The sequence below is a fragment of the Diadema setosum genome, chromosome 20 (genome assembly GCF_964275005.1).
Source record: "Diadema setosum chromosome 20, eeDiaSeto1, whole genome shotgun sequence".
NCBI classification, from domain to species: Eukaryota; Metazoa; Echinodermata; class Echinoidea; order Diadematoida; family Diadematidae; genus Diadema; species Diadema setosum.
The window spans coordinates 7,102,901-7,120,304 of NC_092704.1; the positions used below are offsets into that span (position 1 = coordinate 7,102,901).

Consider the following 17,404-nt stretch of genomic DNA (forward strand, 5'->3'; position numbering starts at 1 on the left):
TTATGCTTGGACATCTGACTTTTTATCTTCAACCTCCGAGTCCTTGTAGTGCTTGAGGGTTCGGGCCGAGGGATCAGTAGCTTGGATCCACCGCGGCATCCACATGTAAGGGATCCAGGCGGATCGTCCGGGGTAGTACTTCTCAAACACCTCTCGGTAGTAGTAGGCCTCCTTGGAGCGGGGAGGGTTGAAAGGGAACCGCTTGGGGGAATCCTCCAGCATGCTGTCGTTCACCTGAATTGTGGGATGGATGGATGGAAGGATGGACAGATGGGTGTGATGGTTGGATAGATGGAGGGAAGGAGAAATGTGAGGATGAATGGAGGGTGGGATGGAAAGATGGATGGATGAATTATTAAAGGGATTGGGTGGATAGATGGAATGATGGTAGGATAGACAAATTAAGGGATAGAGAGCAAAATTGGATGTGAAGATGGATGAAGGAAGAAAGGAGGAAGTAACAGATGATGGTTGGACAAGGGAAGGACGGATATATTCGGGCGATGGGATAGATTGGCGAATAGAGAGAAGACTGATGAACAGAATGTGGAATTTATAATCACTCAGTGCATAACTGCAAAGACTTGTAGCACTCATAGAATAACAAGCAATGCTTTTGGCAGAAACTAGAAAAGATTTTATTACAAGTTGACTCATTGCACTTTTGTTACACCAAATACAGACTTACAAAATCCACTGCAACGAAACATATTAAAGAATCCAGTAAGCAGTCTTTCGCTTTAGTATAAGCATACCTCTACATACAACAAAGACATCAATCCTTTCAATCATCAAAAGGTCAATGATCAATGAATTATATGTTGATCTCTTTGTGCGATAGTTCAGATGAATAGCTTTATTTCATTATTTTTATTATTTTTTTGTTCTAGTACGCTGTATCTTATGTGTATTATCAATGTATTCATAGTCCTTTGTTAACAATGTCTGTAATTCAGCCTCCGGGTTGCAATGGATACTGATCAATAAAACGCCTTTTCAATCCAATTCAATTCAATTCAAATTATGTGATCAGCAATCACATGTAAACGTGAATGTATCTCTTCATCAATAGGTACAAAAGAATCAGAAAGTTTTGTTTTGCACTAAAGCTTTCTTTCCTTTCCTCCCTTGGTGTGCCCTTTTATGTTGAAAGTTCCAAGCTCTGGTACCTGGCCATGTAATACTGTATCATCTCTCGGACCCTTTGGGGGCTTTGAGTGCCACTTGGCACAGAAAAAACCTATAGCACTGTACGTACTGTCCAGAACTGTACTAGCCAAGAAAGACCTAACCCACCTGTGTGTCTATGTGCTCCTGCAGGACTTCGTACCAGGACTTCTTCATCGACGACACGCCATCGCTGAAGGCCTCCTTGGGCCTCCACAGGATTTCGTTGGGTAGGAGGCCGGTGTCTTCGAATGACTTGCGGATCAGGTACTTCTCAATGCCCTTGTTTGGGTGACGCAGCTCCTTCGGCAGTGAGAGGAAATAGGAGGTGAAGTGATGATCCAGAAAGGGAACTCGAAGCTCCAGGCTAGTGGGCAGATATTGGGAGAGTGGAGTAAATGTAATTGTCACTATGTTTCTGTTTGCTTTTTTCCTAATAATTCAATTTCTACATATCACAACTATCTAAAGCCCCATTCTAGCAGAGCCTTGTTACTGCGACAACATCTGGGTAGCATCCGGGTAGTGTCCGCGTAACTTGGTTTACCCTCAAAATGTTGCTCGGATACCGAATTCTACCCTAGCCAGCTGGGGTACAATTACTGCGACATTACCCTGGCATTACCCTTTTGTTAGAACAGAACTGCGGTAGCATTTCTTTGATATACTCAACATGCAAGTGCAACATTGCAGATATTACCAATTGACACATGATGAGCTGATCACAAGCATGGATTGTAACCACTGATCTCATAGTAGCTGATGTCAGTGGTAGTAACCACATTGTTCACAGACATGTGGCGTTGGCCGGTGGGTGGGATACATCGTAGTTGCATCAGTGGACACACCCCCTTTGTAGAAACCTATCTCGAGAAAGTTTTTGGAGTGTGTCTGTTATTAAAACGGTACCCCTCGCTCGTTCGTGCAGTTTATTAACCGAGGTGAGAAATTTTGTTCTCCTGGGCCCCATTTCATAAAAAGTTAATATGATAGCAAGTCTTGCTGGCATGGCAATTGTCATGGTAACAACAAGAATCTAGCCTCCTGATTGGCTGTTGCTATAGGATGTTGCCATTTGAACAACAGTCGCTATCCTATTACATTGTTTATGAAATGGAGCCCCGATGTTGTTGCGACGTTGCCACAGTAAGGTATGTTTAAACTGTTTTTAAGATTTAAATAACTCCTGTTGATGCATTAGCATTTCAAGTTCATATGCAGTCTCTGACTTTAATACAAATATTTAATTTGAGGGAACTTTGACCCCGTTTACAGTGAGTGAAAAGGCCAGGCTCAGCCCGGGCTTCCTTATACTGTAAACACTCAAAAGGCCAACTGTGGTACCAAAAACGGGAGCGCATTTGGCCATGCTCTGGTCTTGGCCTGGACTCGGCCTGGTCTTTTCTCACTGTAAACGCAAACTAGGCCAAATGCAGTACCTAATTGCGACTGGCACGTTCCCAATAATAGTTGTTTGTTTACAAGCAGAGCACCACTACAACAAAATATTGAAAGGTTTGAATTAAAAGCCTGGACCGAGCCCTCCACTGTAAATGTACAGAATTGCGGGGCCGAGTACTGCAATTGAGGCCGGGCTCAGCCTGGGCTTGGCCCAGCCCTGCACTGTAAACAGGGTCAAAATCATTGCTAGGCTAATTAAGTTGTCTCATTTCATAAGTATGGCTGCAAAAATTGCATACAAATGTAGGATCCTATGAATGCCATGATACAATGGTTACCCACCCCCCCCCCCAAAAAAAAAAAAACAAATGAGTTAACTACAATGTAAAGCATAACAGAAAACAAGTTGAGTCATTTCACACCATGTTCTGTATTACATCCACATGCAAATTTTGTTTAAAATGATAATTTTGCAAAATAATTTTATCTTCCCTGTCTATTTACAGTCAAGCAAAAAATGTATGGATTCATTATCCATCGTATGAGCCTCTTAACCCATTGAAGATGGACTGATTTTGCTATAACACGCATTTCCCATCGACAACTAACCGAGCATTCTCGGGACTCGTCTTCAACGGGTTAATTACTTCATGCATGTTGAGTGTGGTGTCTCGGCGAATGAGACACTTGAGACATTCACCCTTATGGTGCTCCATCTGCCATCTTGCACAGATGTTAACTCTTTATGTGTCACGTTCGCACGTCCGACTCAGTCGACGGCGTGCCAACTTCGCATATTCTGCTCAAACACACAAAGCCGCCACAACCGATCGATAAATCGCTAATCCCGCAGTACAATGAAAGCGTTTCTCGCGCTTTTGTTACTCTCACATACGGCTTGCATTCTATGTGGTGATTGACTATCAAGCGGTGTTCCCATCAAGATTTGCGTGTACATTCTAAGTTTCTGTCACGGTTTTATGTGCAAAAGTTATGCCTTTACAGTAATGTAGCAAATGGTCATTCAAAAGAAAAATTAAAAATAGATTTGTCATGCAATTTATATCGAAGCAAATTTTGGCATTCCTCTTGAACTTTGCTCACTGTATGTCCAGCTTAATAGAAATTTGTAGAAGTTATATGAATTGGAAAAATAGAATTCTTTCTCAAAGCATGACTACCTCAGAATAATGTGGCACACAGGGGGTTTCCACCATGGCACATTATATAGATGATGACTGGCGGGGAGGGAACATACGGATATTCCACCCGAAGGGTTTGAAATGCTATTGAGGGAGATTATAAGTCCTGAGACGAAGTCGAGGGACTTACAGCCTCCCGAAATAGCATTTCAAACCCTGAGGGTGGAACGTTTGGTACATTTTCCCAACAACGAAAGTCATCATCTGTTATATTATATGGGTTAGTCAAATACATCAACGTCATAAACTGTCAACCGCCGGCACACCAGCACAACGCACTGGATCGCTCGCTCGTGCAGAGCGGCGCAGTGCCAAATTCACTGTACGCGTATACACGCACGGTCCTGTTCTGTCATTTGTTACGTGAAAATGTTTTCCAATGGGAGAACATTACAAGAGTGTTCGCCCATGGGCGAACATAACGAATGTACCTCCATAACGTGACTGTGTTTAGCCAATCACTAACCGCTATTTGACTAACCCATTTAATATAAAGAGTTAATAAACCTCATGAAGTCGAGTCCCTTGGTACACACTGTGGCAGGTGTCTATTAGCCCGACCAGACACTGTTACGCTATGCGAAAACAGCGTCTGACGAGCACGGCATGCAGCCTCGAAGTGAGGAACCTCAACACAACTACAAAACTTAGGAACATGTATACTTTTCTCCTTTAAACAGAATACTTTACTCACGTTAAATGCATGTTTCTATTACAGAAGAATAGTTCGCCACACTGGGTCCATGGAGAACACTTGTGATAAGTCCGTGGAACAAATAAATGACACTTTCTGGCGCAATTCCTCACCGTCGGGCTTCGTCGTTGCAGGATTCAAAATGGCGCCTTGACTTATGCGCATGCGTGACCGGATGTGCTCCAGAGCGAGCGCGTGTGTGTTGAAAGTGTCGAACAAACCTTGGCATCTGCTACACAATAACCGTGGTATGGAGCTCAATGTTCCTCGCCCGACCAGACGCCAGCCACTGCCAAGCCCAGTACAGTTTATAGCTGTATACTAGTAACCGTGCGTACGCTGCTTGAGTGTAGCAGCACGGTCGACAGCGCGACCTTTTGAAAGGGCATTCACATCACGTGACCACCCGACATCTAAACTTGGCCTGGCGTGAAAGATTGTGTACGGTGTGGACATGCTGGATATGATGATCAATTTGGGTAAGTTTCATTACGTACATTTGAATACTGATAGCATCAGATGTAGAGTAAATATTGAAGAGTATACTCAATGAGTTTGAGGTGACAAAAATGATCGTAAGTATCAAAAGTCAAAGCTATCGTGATACGATTACGTCGCTCTCCTAGTGGTTGGTGGTCGCACTCGTACAGCCCTGTCGCGACGTACCATGTACAGCGACTGGGCTGTGTATAGTTAGGTGTCTATGGGAAAAGTGTGTTGCAGCAAAGTCAGCTCATCCTCAATGAGTATTTGTCTGGGAACTTAGCTTCACTGTCAATGAATAGAGATTAGCTAATCTCCCTATTCCTTTGTGTTACCTTTCTCCTGCTTACTGGACTGTTAAGGCACCCTGCTACACCAAAATGGGTTTGGTACCATTACAGCTACAATGTACTTGAGGTTAAAAGTTGGCAGGGATAATCCTGAATGCTAATAAAAGAGGTTGGCAAGTTATCTAAAGCTATGTCCAGGGCAGACAAGGGTTTAAAGACCTAGCAAGCTGAGCATTCATGCAATGGGAAGGCCGGAGGGATTTGGATGTACTGTACAAGCTTTTCTTTTTCACAAGGGCAACGTTGCACACTGGCACTGGTCTGACGGTCCCTGACCAGTAAAAATCACTGTCGGACCAGACACTTTTTTAGGAATTTACCGGTAAAAAATGGAAAAACTGGGTACCTACTGGTCCTTTTACAGACAGGTTGGACCAGTTTAGTGTGCAGCCCCGACAAGGGCTTAATTTTTGCAAATTTCATGAATTATGGTTGGGCTGCTAATCTAAAGACACACTAAAATATTGCAAACAGACAGGCATTCTATGCACTTGATACAGCCTCGAAGTCAAAATCGTGAAAATCTTGTGAAGATGTCTGTGACCTCCTAATTTCCAGAAATATCTGTACGCAAAATTAACAGCTTTTACAGTTTCGTATTTGAGAATCCCTTGTGAGAGATTGTGTTTGACTTTGTCATTGATCTGAGTACACACACAACCAAAGAATCTTAACTGGAGCCAAACATTAATGATGAGCATACATGTACGCTTCAATGCACACATACAACCAAGCCTGATAAGATAGAATTGCCCATTGGCAAATATTATTTGCCAATGGGCAATTCTATGTTATCAGGCTTGGTTGTATGTGGTTTTCAAATGTACTGTATACACCATATATTTAGCGAGTCTAAATTTTCACAAATCGGGACTTCCTGACAATTTTGCGATTGGTTAAGTTCGCGATTGTGGAGTACTGTACTGAACGGAGATAACGTATACGTGTGCGTCACATTCATATCAGGATCAGAGTCATTATTTTCGGGTGTCTTTAATATCGCGAATAGCACCTGACTTGCAAAATTTGCGAAATATTATGCGTGTTATAGTATCTCAGTGGGCACAGAATAGAGAATTATTCAATCGGGCGATCCTTCTCTCTGAACTTGGCAAAAAAAAAGGTTTTCTACGTCCCTTACCCATGTGCAGCAGTGGTCCTATCTGCCCTCAACACGTCGTAAAGGTACAGATCCTGCAGGAGTCGCCTAGACTCATCGTCACCGGCAGAGGCACTGGGCTGCTTGTGGAAGTAGATGTACCCCTGGGCCAACTCATCCGAACCCTCGCCTGAGAACACCACAATTGTGTCAGTGACCTTACGGATGTATTTGGCCACCAGGTACATGCCTGGGAAAGAATAAAAAGTCAGGAAGAATGCAGTACAACATGTAATCACTAGATTTCTTTGAGGAAAACTTGACACATCAATAACGATTTAATGAGTATAGAACACGAAATCCTTCAAAGGCTAGGATAAAAATGTTCTTCAACATTCAACCTCCCCCCCCCCCCAAAAAAAAGGAAATTAAACAGAAAAACATTTGATTTTAAGCAAGAGATTATTAAAGCAGAGGGGTGTAGGTTGAAGTGTGAGTTCTTCAGTTTGTCTCCCTCTACAAATGACACGTTAACAGTTGCGATCTCACAAATTTCATTAGTAAGGAGACAAATTGGAAGAAAACTCACATCTCAACATTACATCTGTTTGTTTGCTATCTTTAGACATTTCTTTTTCACTTTCATCAATTCAATTCTGGAGATGCCACACCTGCTTTCTCCCTCACAAATATCAACGAGTCAAGGACTTTCTTCTGGAAATCTGTCAGCAAATGTTGTGATCAATGAGGTAACATGGTAATCTCCCATTCATTGCTTTTAAACATGCTCTTGCAAATGGGAAGCTTGAAGCCTCTAAGATGCAGAATTTAGGACCATCACTAAACTTGACCGGAAGGAGATGACACGTACCGACCGATGCCCTGATCGTGGTGATGTCGTAGCTCTCGATGGACTTTATGACGGACTTGACCGCTTCAATGCCTTCCTCAGGCGTGAAGGAGATCTCATGGTGCTCGCTACCAATGTGTGCTGCCACCTATGGTCAGATTTAAGAGACAGAGTTTCACTTTTGAGGTTACTTACCTGGTGGTATCGCACTCAAGTCGGAGCTTGTTACACAACCATTTGTTTATGACCTCATTGATCAAGCAGGAAAAAGGAAATGTTTTGAAGCTCCAATGGTTTCTTTCTGCCATCATTTATGTTTTGTCATATAAATTAGAAATTTTAGCGTGTCATAGCAGGTAAACATACCGTGGGTACATCATGCATCAATTAGCATTCACATAAACAATATAAATGTAGATGGTTCAACTGAAAGACAGCCTTGCACTACGTTGTAAAGCGTGGTGTCATTTAAAATGAGTAGCAAAATAATAATAATAAATATACAGCACTAAATCATGAATATTAACCCGTTGAGGATGGGCTGATTTTGCTACAACACATATTTGTCATAGACATCTGCTCGAATATATACTCGGGACTCGTCCTCAATGGGTTAACAGTTTGAGAGGGACAAAGATGACGGCTACCATGGAACACAGGGTCAGACCTTTCGAGCTGCTATTACGTCCGGGCTGCCTTCCATGCCGATGGAGAAGGTCTGGAGAGGATAGGTTGTGCCTGCTTCTCTCATCAGCTTCATGACCAGGGCAGAGACCAGACTGGAGTCTAGACCACCTGTTGCACAAAAGATGATGATGACGATGAAGAGGAATACATAGTACCATTTATCTGTACAAACGTTCACAAGAGCCCGGCTCCCACTATTTATATCACACATTATTCACAAAGTCTCTAGAAAAAATAGGACAAACCAGGTTGTTCAGGTTGGTGTAAGAAAGAAACTGGGTACAAATTCTTCCTCACTCATGAGGTCCTGCATCCGGACAACCCCCTTCCCTTCTTGGCAACTCATACCATGACAAGTTTACCTTAAAAAAAAAAAAAATCCTTTGCCAACAAACTTTCTTAGGACTACTGTATGTGCATGAAGATGATTCCTCATTGAACCAATGAACATTCCTCTACCCCCTCACTTAAATCCATAAATTCACATCCAAGGTCAGTGTTAAATTGTGTCCAGGGATCAATTTGTTTGTTTTCTTATTTCGTTTTCTCTTTTTTTTTTTGCTTTTTCTTTTGTTTTTGCTTTTTGTGTGTGTGTGTGTGTTCGTGGGTTTGTGTTATTGTCTTTTTCCCATTTTTCCTTGGTGAAAGGGGTAAGGGTTGTCAATGGTTTGAGCTCTGATATGAGTGATACTTTGTAACAATGTCAACTTGTAATAAATTGTGTTATGAGTGGTATGCAAGATAATAATTCTGGGTTGGGTTGTTTTTGTGCGAGTGGTTTTCCTCTGAAATATATCCCTGCAGCATAATGTCATAATAACTTTAATGAAGCCCAATGTGACAGAAAGAACTGCAAATATATCATATTGATGATGGTGCACCAGGCACAGAACTTTACCAGACAGCATGCAACCGATACGACGGGCGCTCATCAGACGCTTGCGCACAGCCTCCTCAAACAGAGTCCGAATGTTGGCATGAATGTCTTCTTCTGCATGAAACAAGAAAAACAGAAACTGAGAAGGGTCACACTTCTAGCAAGACAAAATCAAAAGAGACGCCATCTCAAAACTTCCTTCCACTTCAAATTCTTACATTCCACAAATGATTGTCCCAATAATTTTAACATCATCCTAGTACATTGTATTTCATTTCCTTTCTATGACATCAAGTTGATCACCCCGTAAAGAAATTAATACATTTTTCCTTTCAATTTTCAAACCACATATACCATTTAAGGTAGTGACTATGAGTCCCACTCACATAGTCTTTAGCAACTGCATTCCCCCTCCCCCCCCCCCCAATTTGAGAGTACATTTATAAGTCAGAAACTTATGAATTCACCTCAATACAGACTACAGTCAGTAGTTATTGTCCAAGTATGGGTAAAATGTAAAATAGATCCATAGACTAAAAAGCTTTGCTTTCTAAAAGCAGATCAGTACGTATGTACACTGTAGAACTCATTCCAGGATGGGGGGGGGGGGGGGGGGGGGAGCTGATTCCTCTCATTCAAAATGATTCGCCATGACTGAAAGACCAGGAAGTTAAACATCAGCTACTAGTATCCTGTGGTTGCTATCATGCTTGAGTGCACACTGACACAGAAGAAAACACTAAACTATGTGTATTGTTCCACTTGTGGCAATGATTCCCCCATTGATATTAAAGTGAGGGATTTTCTATTTTGTAAAGCAGATTTGGTGACATAATTCTCTGTCTCTCTGTCTTCTCTTTCTCTCTGTTTTCCCTTCATCTTTCTACCTATCTATCCATCTGTCAATCTATCTCTAAGTCTTTCCATCTATTTATATTTCTTTCTCACTCTCGTCTTCCACGACAAGTTATTGGATATGATACTTGCCATCAGGTTGGACGCTGCCTTCCACAGACGCCCATTTCGGAGTCTGCCCGATGGTGGTGTACTGGATTCGCTCAAGCGGGGACACCTTACCACTGGGGAGGAGGTTGAATGATTGCACGTGACCCGGAGGAAACTGGCTGATGGTGACTTCAGAGTCGTCGCATCCGTGCATCAAACCCAGCAACCCTGCGGAGACAGAAAAAAGAAAACTCTTTAAAGCACAGACCTCTGATTCCTTCGTTGTGTACTTGAACGCAACATGCAATCATTACTTTTACATTGTATCTCACATGGATGGTATACATGGTAAATGTCTACAAGACACAAAAAACAATCAGAAACTATCATGACTAGAATTTCCCTGCAGTGAATGGGTACGCCTATAGAGTTGAAAAGTATCAGGCCCTACAAACTGATGATGTGCACTCCTCGCTCATACAATTTCCAAAATATTCTCACATTTAGGGCTTACAACATGCTCAAACTTCAAGTTGTGGACAACTCCGCATAAGTACATTGTATGCCAAGATTCATTTGTTTAAGTTTAGCTGTTCACAAAGTTGATTGCAGATGGACAGAAGGACAGATGAACAACCCAAAAACATAATGACTCCTGCGACAATGCTTGGTGGAGGCATACAGTACGTAGTGTAGTTATTCTACATTCAAAGAACAGTTTACATGTAGATACACATACATTGTATACATACTATGTTATGTTTGTTAGGGATACAAGCGTGTGCATGTACATCTCTGTAACGTATCCTTGTTCCTTTTGGTAGTGAAAATCATTAAAACTTAAAGTTAACATATACTGCGACTTGACAACATCCACATTGAAACTAATCACGACATTGTGTCTGGGTATCTTAATGTCATCATCTTGGATTGGAGAAAGCGTCAATGTCAACATTGGTTGTACCTTTAGCTTCAGAGCAGACGGCAAGGAACCCATCGTCCTTCAGCAAGGTAAACATGGGCCTGACTCCGTAGGTATCACGGGCAATATGTACCTGGCACCAACACAGAAAAATAGTATAAATTGAGAATCTTATTTTGGGGTCACTTTATTGGTCAAAGAAAGTACCTGTTTATGCAATTGTGTGTGTATCTGGAGAGACTGGACAACTGCTAAATTGGATGCCATGTCATTGCCAGCATATTACGCATTAGGGGGTTAGCGTGTACGCTCATACGTAATAATGAAAGCAAACCAAATAAGGGGTAGTGAACAAAAGGGAATGCGTTTGAGCGCACTTTGGTAATGGCATGGCTCCACGAAGATCACAGGACCTATTTTGACCAATCACAGGCTTCAAAACTCATAAGATGAAAACCAAGTTGGCCAGACTCTCTTTATATACAGCACTGGCTGAAAGTATCACACACAAACAGCTGGAAAGGGAAATATATCACATACACGGAATACAAATAATTACAGCTTTTGTTCTTCTAATCAGTTGCAGATACCCTCATGATATGCCCATCGCACAGGTTTAATGAGTCTGAATAGCTTTAACCCTAAAAGGGCGGGGGGGGGGCGGAATCAGCCCCCCTCGACGTTTCGCGCTAAAATTCTGTAACGTGAGAAGGCCTCGTCGCGAGGCTACTTGACTTTGTTTGTTCAAGTCTCGCACAACTTTTGAGACCAAATTTGCAACGTCCGCGAATACTTTTGTAAAGTCACACCCGTTTTTGTAACGGAATGTCGCCCCAAAACGGGCACAATTTTGTGATTTTGTGTACATTTCCTATGGAAAACAGTGCTCTGTCATGAAAGTCATAAAAACCTGATTATTTTTACAATTAATCACTTTCATTGATTAGTTTTGTGCTAATTATGGTAGAAAAGTGGTCAGTGACAATTTCCAATGAAAAAACAAAGAAAAAACAAAAGTTGAAAAACACAGAAATACATAAGAAATTCTGAAAACAATAAAATACAAAAGAGTTAAAATGAGTTTTGGAAGTTTTTGTGATGTACAATTGTTGAATATGCTAAAAACAGATTTAAAGATCAAAAATTAGACTCTCAGTGCTTTTAACTTTTAACTTTCAACCTTAACTTTAAAGTTATGAATTGCTTGGAAGGAAGACAGGAGCCCTGTAATATGATAAGACTAGAAATGTTGCTATGATGACTGGTATGCCTCCGCCATAATGCATGGTTCTCCTAATAGGTCTAGATAGTACATGTGGACAATGTGTGATTACATTTTCACAAAATTGGCAAAATATTAAAATGACAAGTTTGTCACAAATGTGTTGAATGCTCACCTTCCCTGACCTAGGTTTAACTGGATGAATAGGAGAGCATGTATTTGGGGATTTAAGGACTTTAACTTGACTTTGACCAATTCATACGTTTATACACTGAGTAATTTTCAAGGTATGGAGAAAAAGTGCAATTTCTGTATTGAATAGTAAATTGTTATCATTTTCATCTGGCCTTTGACCCAAAAATTCAGAAGATATCACTGTCAGGCAAAACATGATAAATATGTAGTAAGTTTCAAGATAACTTGAGCCACTTCCGAGATACGGAGGAAAAAGTTAGTTCAGCACTTTCACTTGATCTTTGACCTTTTGACCTTTGAGGCAAAAACAAAACAAAACAAGACAAAACAACTTTCCAGAGAATCTCTATCAGGTTATACATGCATACACCAAGTGTTAAAAAAAAAATAATCTTGCTGGCATTGCATAAATACGTATGAGGGAAATAGTAAAATTTTGAAGTGTTGCCCTTGACCTTTGACCCCTGACCCCATGAACCCTAAATTATCTAGATAATCACTGCCAGTCAGTGCATGTTTATATACTATGTTCCATGAAGATACCTTGAACAATTTCCAAGGTAAGAGTAAAAAGTGAAGTTTTAATATTTTTACTTGACCTTTTGACCTTTGACCTTTGACCTCATGACCCCAAACTTTCACTAGAGAATCATAATTGGGTAATACATGTATACACTAAGTTTCAAGAAAATATCTTCAGGCATTACATAGATATGGTGGAAATAGTGAAATTTTATGGATTTGACCTTGACCTTTTGACCTTTGACCTTGACCGTGTGCACCCAAAAGTTGATAGGCACAACTTCACCCCCTTATACACATACCTGCCAAGTTTCATTAGGATACCTCAAAAGGTTTTTTAGTTACGCTGTCCACAAAATTCATTATGGACGGAAGGACGGACGGACGGACGGACAACCCGAAAACATAATGCCTCCGGCACCACTTCGTGGCGGAGGCATAAAAATAGGCAGAATGAGAATGCAACACAGGAAATAGTTAACAACCTTATAAACTACAAACTGAACTTTTAGTCAACTTAATTTCCACTTCTCTGATTCTTTCAATTTATTAAAAAAAAAAAAAAATGCTTTCTATAGTGAAGTAAGAAAATATTGGGTTACAATGAATTCACAAATCTGAATTGACTGTCATCTTTTAATAGCAGCATAGATACATAAAAAGAGCGTTCACATACCTACAGATTATGTGCACACTATGGGCACGCTTTGTACACATTTTATACACACGCTTCATTTAACCATAACCAGGCCGGTCTTTTTGGCCTGTTCTGTGGCCGGGGGAAAGCTGATTCAAACCCCTCCCGTGAGATCTCGGCTGTCTATCGCGCAGTCACCCTGAAAATTGGCATGTACATTACCTGTCGCGTAATCTGCCAAACTATACAAGAAAAATTGAATTTTTCATTTTTTATATTTCATATTTATTAATATGTGTGAAATCATAAATTTTGCTCTAATTCAGAAAATAAAGTTAATGGCATCCTAATTTTTGGTGAAATAATTCCTTGTAGCATTCCTAACAATGTGCTTGAAAAAAAAATCTGGTATCAAAATTAATTTCTTATGTATTCTATTGTTTTATGAATTTCTTACGTTTTTCTTTGTTTTTTTACCTTTTTTTCAGGTTTTTTCCCACAATATTTATTACAGAACCTATCTTAAGCATAATTGTGCTAAAATCAATTGATTTCAGTCATCGAAAGTGAAAATAATCATATCTTTTTAAATAAGGGGAGAAAACTCTATTTGCATAGACTTTGTACACAAAATCACGTTTTTGAGCCATTTTCGGTCTGACAAGCATGTATAAAAGGTCGGGCAGCGTCGTAACGGTAAGTCGATTTTCGCGAAAATGGTGTCTTAGACTTGAAAGTAAAATAGTGGCGCAGTAAAAAAAAAATTTGCGCGGCAGAATGGTAGTGGAAAATGTCGAGGGGGGGGGGGTTGATTCAACCCCCCCCCCCCAGTCTTTTTAGCACTGACCTTCCTAGTGGCTGTGTCAACGATGCAAAAGGCAAAGACGCCGTCGCACATGCTGGCGGCATACTCCACGCCAGCTCGGGCATAAAGGTGGAGGATCGCCTCGCCATCCAAGTTGGTCTCATAAGGGAAGTTGAAGGCATCGCCAACCTGTGTGATTTAAAAAGGGGAACGATTGCTTTCATCACGATGCCAATATTAACTAGTCTAGTATATTCCATCTCTTCCTCAAGATGACATTCTGCCATTGTGAGTGTTTATGTTTTACTGCTAAGCTGTTTTGTTGTTGTTGTTGTGATTAGTTTTTTTTTTTTTTTTTTTTAATTCTTTGCTTATTTATTCATGATAAAGATCTTAGAACTTGTGACAACTTCACAGGTTTATCGCTGGAAGATTCCTGGACCGCCAAAAAGGCATTATTCTTTTTTGTTTACCTTTGGCCTTGAGCATATCAATTTTAAGAAATGTGTGACTAATTCCTAAAGTACAGCATCTGCAGAGGACTTCAGCAATTCTATAGTGCGGCAAATAACATTGTGACATCACAAATAGAATACAGAGTCTCAATGTACAGAGGACAGCACATGGAACTAACCAAATTTGGAAGAAAATTCATAAATTTGAATGAATTGTCTGATATATTTTAGAAAACTTTCAGGAAGCATTTCATACAATACTGTAAGATTGAGATAAGTAATCCAGGATATTTTCATATGTCTGTAATATTTTTTTTCCTTGTTTGCTTGTTTTGGGTTTCTATGTACATTTGTTTGTTTGTTTGTATTTTTACACACCTTCTTGCAGTTGTAAATCTCGCCGTTGTAAAGGAGGTAGAGGTTTGGGAATCGTTGAATCCTCATTGGCTGCATGCCGAACACATTTCCCACGATAGCCAGTCGATGGAACCCCAGGCAGCAGTTGTTGAATTCCGGCACATTCTCCACACGGAAGGCGTCGGGCCCGCGGTGAGCTATCTGCATAGCACATCCAATTTGCTTGTACACGTCCACCTCGCTGCCAAATATTGCCCAAATGCCGCACATCTTGGATTGTGTGAGTGGGTTTAAACTGTGAGAACAAACTAGAGAATGCAAGGGAATGTTATGTGAATGCGTCTTTTAGCTCCTGATTCATGTATTTCTTTGATTAATGTTCTACATTTCATGACTTTGACGTTGATAGACTGTAAAACAGTAGTCTCCTTGCATGTTGCTCATCACTAAAATGCTATTAAAATTTCAGGCCAAACAGTCTCAATCATGACAGTCGCTGTTTCACGAAAACCTTTACAAACTAACAAAGCTCACATCGAACACCAAGTTTGTCTGATTTTACTCAAGATCCATTAAAACTGACCTTAACAGGAAGTGAACATTGATTTAATTTTTTCTTTCCCCAGGTTTAAGTATTCAATATATCATCAGAAGTTACTCACAGATGCATGAGTTTCCATCATCTGGTTTTTTTTTTAATGGTTACATTGTACTTTGTACAGAAACTACTCTCAAGATTTCAAAACAATCTCAAAGGTTTAAGGGAAACTTCAATATGAATTGTCAAAACTGTTCCTCCAATAAACTGTATATACACTAGGCTTTACAAAAATCTTAAAAAACAAGACAAATTGAAAAAAAAAATGTACAAGATATCACATTTGATGCATATATGAGTAGGTCAGTTGTATCGCAAAGCATCCTACTTTAAAACCACATAAAAACTTTGCAATAAAGCCTAAAATATAAGAAGATATCAATATTTGTTTCAATCAACCATAGCTGTAGATGGTTTAGTCTAAAAACATTTGTATTATACAAATGTATTACATGTATTGTTCACATTTTGTAGTATATTCAACAATACTTAACATTGATTACACTGATTCAATTTTTTACATTTGGTTGTTTCTATCCCATCTCACATTTTAGATTTACTTTGAAGCACTAACGCCGGGTTTAAAATTTTGTTTCATCTGCAAAGGGTAAATAATGCCTTTAATGTAAACGGGGAGGTGAGACGAGTGTCTGTTCATTACCACTGGAACGCCCTACATTATTTTGTAGCTGAAGTACAGCGATGAGGTGACCTTTGACCTTGCACTATTAAGATGTTATCATTAATTGTCTACTTACAATGTACCATTCCATCTATAGTTTTTACCAAATGATACCAACACTGAACATTTCATGCTGTAGGTACAGCTGAAAAGCGCTATTTTAATAGCCAAAGATCATTGACCTTTGACCTCTAACATCAAAAGCAATTTTGCCCAACATCTCATCAGTACATCTACACCTCATGAATCATACCAAAGACAGAAAACAAAGGAAATTTGCTTATTTACTGGTCTTCCTTGGTTGAGTTTTGCTACTTGGAAGAGATGTACATGTACATGTATGACAAAGGAGGGACAGACCACCTGAATCTATGACAACCCAATGTTATCGTTATCCTTTATGTGGGGTAAAAACTAATCATTCGAGCAAGAAAAAATTTCCTTCCTACATCCTCCACATTTACATTAAATCCTGGATTTCATCAGGGTAACTCTCTCCTTCCTATATTCTTCAATGCTGATTACTTAAGCAATTCATTTTGGCTTTATATACATCCTACAAACTTTCAGGAGTGATAAAAATGATGTGTTGTGACCAAGTACATTGATAGCAATATTAATAGGGGGGAAATTTATAATAATCCAATATTTTGTCCACTATTCATAGGCCAATCTAAGCTTGAGAGGGTGACTGTACATGCCACATTGCCTTGAATCCCACTAGGCAAGTCCCAATTGATGTTTGCAGCACAGCGAGATAATGCACATTGTACGGTATACTATGTGCTTCTGTGGATTGCATCATCCACCCATCCATATGTTGTGTACATAGTACATTTGATAACCTTGCCATGTGATGTGGGTTACAGTATTACACACACATGTACTGGGAAAGAAGTATACAAATAAACACCTGCGCTGATATGGTGACCTCTGAAGCTCTGTCACCAGATATTACACAAACAAGAAAAATAATATTAAAAAAAAGAAAAATCGATCACCCTTCAAATTTACATAAATTACATCCAGCAGGCACAGCACAAATGAAGGTTGAAAAATAGCCACGGCCAGGACTACTGCAGTAGCTACTCAAACAGTCTGAATAGATTCTACGTATGAATAATGCAAAACATCAATCACTTGATAAAGATGCTGGATCTATAAAATGAGACAGTCTGCGCTGCTTCTGTGATACCAACCGCAACAGTGAAAGTAGCGTGTGAAAAATTGGTCTACGGAGTGAGACTACTTTTA

The 17,404-nt window shown here is 40.1% G+C and overlaps 2 protein-coding genes across 2 annotated transcripts in view; one reads left to right on the forward strand and one right to left on the reverse strand.

Annotated features, from left to right (window-relative positions):
- LOC140243309 (asparagine synthetase [glutamine-hydrolyzing]-like) overlaps positions 1–17,404 on the reverse strand; it is a 17,918-nt gene continuing 514 nt past the window's right edge. Inside the window, exons 2-11 of the mRNA XM_072322982.1 lie at positions 14,892–15,165; positions 14,101–14,247; positions 10,720–10,810; positions 9,798–9,983; positions 8,832–8,924; positions 7,914–8,041; positions 7,268–7,394; positions 6,439–6,646; positions 1,297–1,534; positions 1–234 (exon numbers count right to left, since the gene is read on the reverse strand). Of these exons, the coding sequence (XP_072179083.1) occupies positions 1–234; positions 1,297–1,534; positions 6,439–6,646; positions 7,268–7,394; positions 7,914–8,041; positions 8,832–8,924; positions 9,798–9,983; positions 10,720–10,810; positions 14,101–14,247; positions 14,892–15,140 (1,701 nt within the window). The 5' untranslated portion in view covers positions 15,141–15,165. The remainder of the gene's footprint in view (positions 235–1,296; positions 1,535–6,438; positions 6,647–7,267; positions 7,395–7,913; positions 8,042–8,831; positions 8,925–9,797; positions 9,984–10,719; positions 10,811–14,100; positions 14,248–14,891; positions 15,166–17,404) is intronic.
- LOC140244059 (adenosine receptor A1-like) overlaps positions 16,732–17,404 on the forward strand; it is a 20,517-nt gene continuing 19,844 nt past the window's right edge. Inside the window, exon 1 of the mRNA XM_072323708.1 lies at positions 16,732–16,749. Coding sequence (XP_072179809.1) covers positions 16,732–16,749 — 18 coding nt within the window. The remainder of the gene's footprint in view (positions 16,750–17,404) is intronic.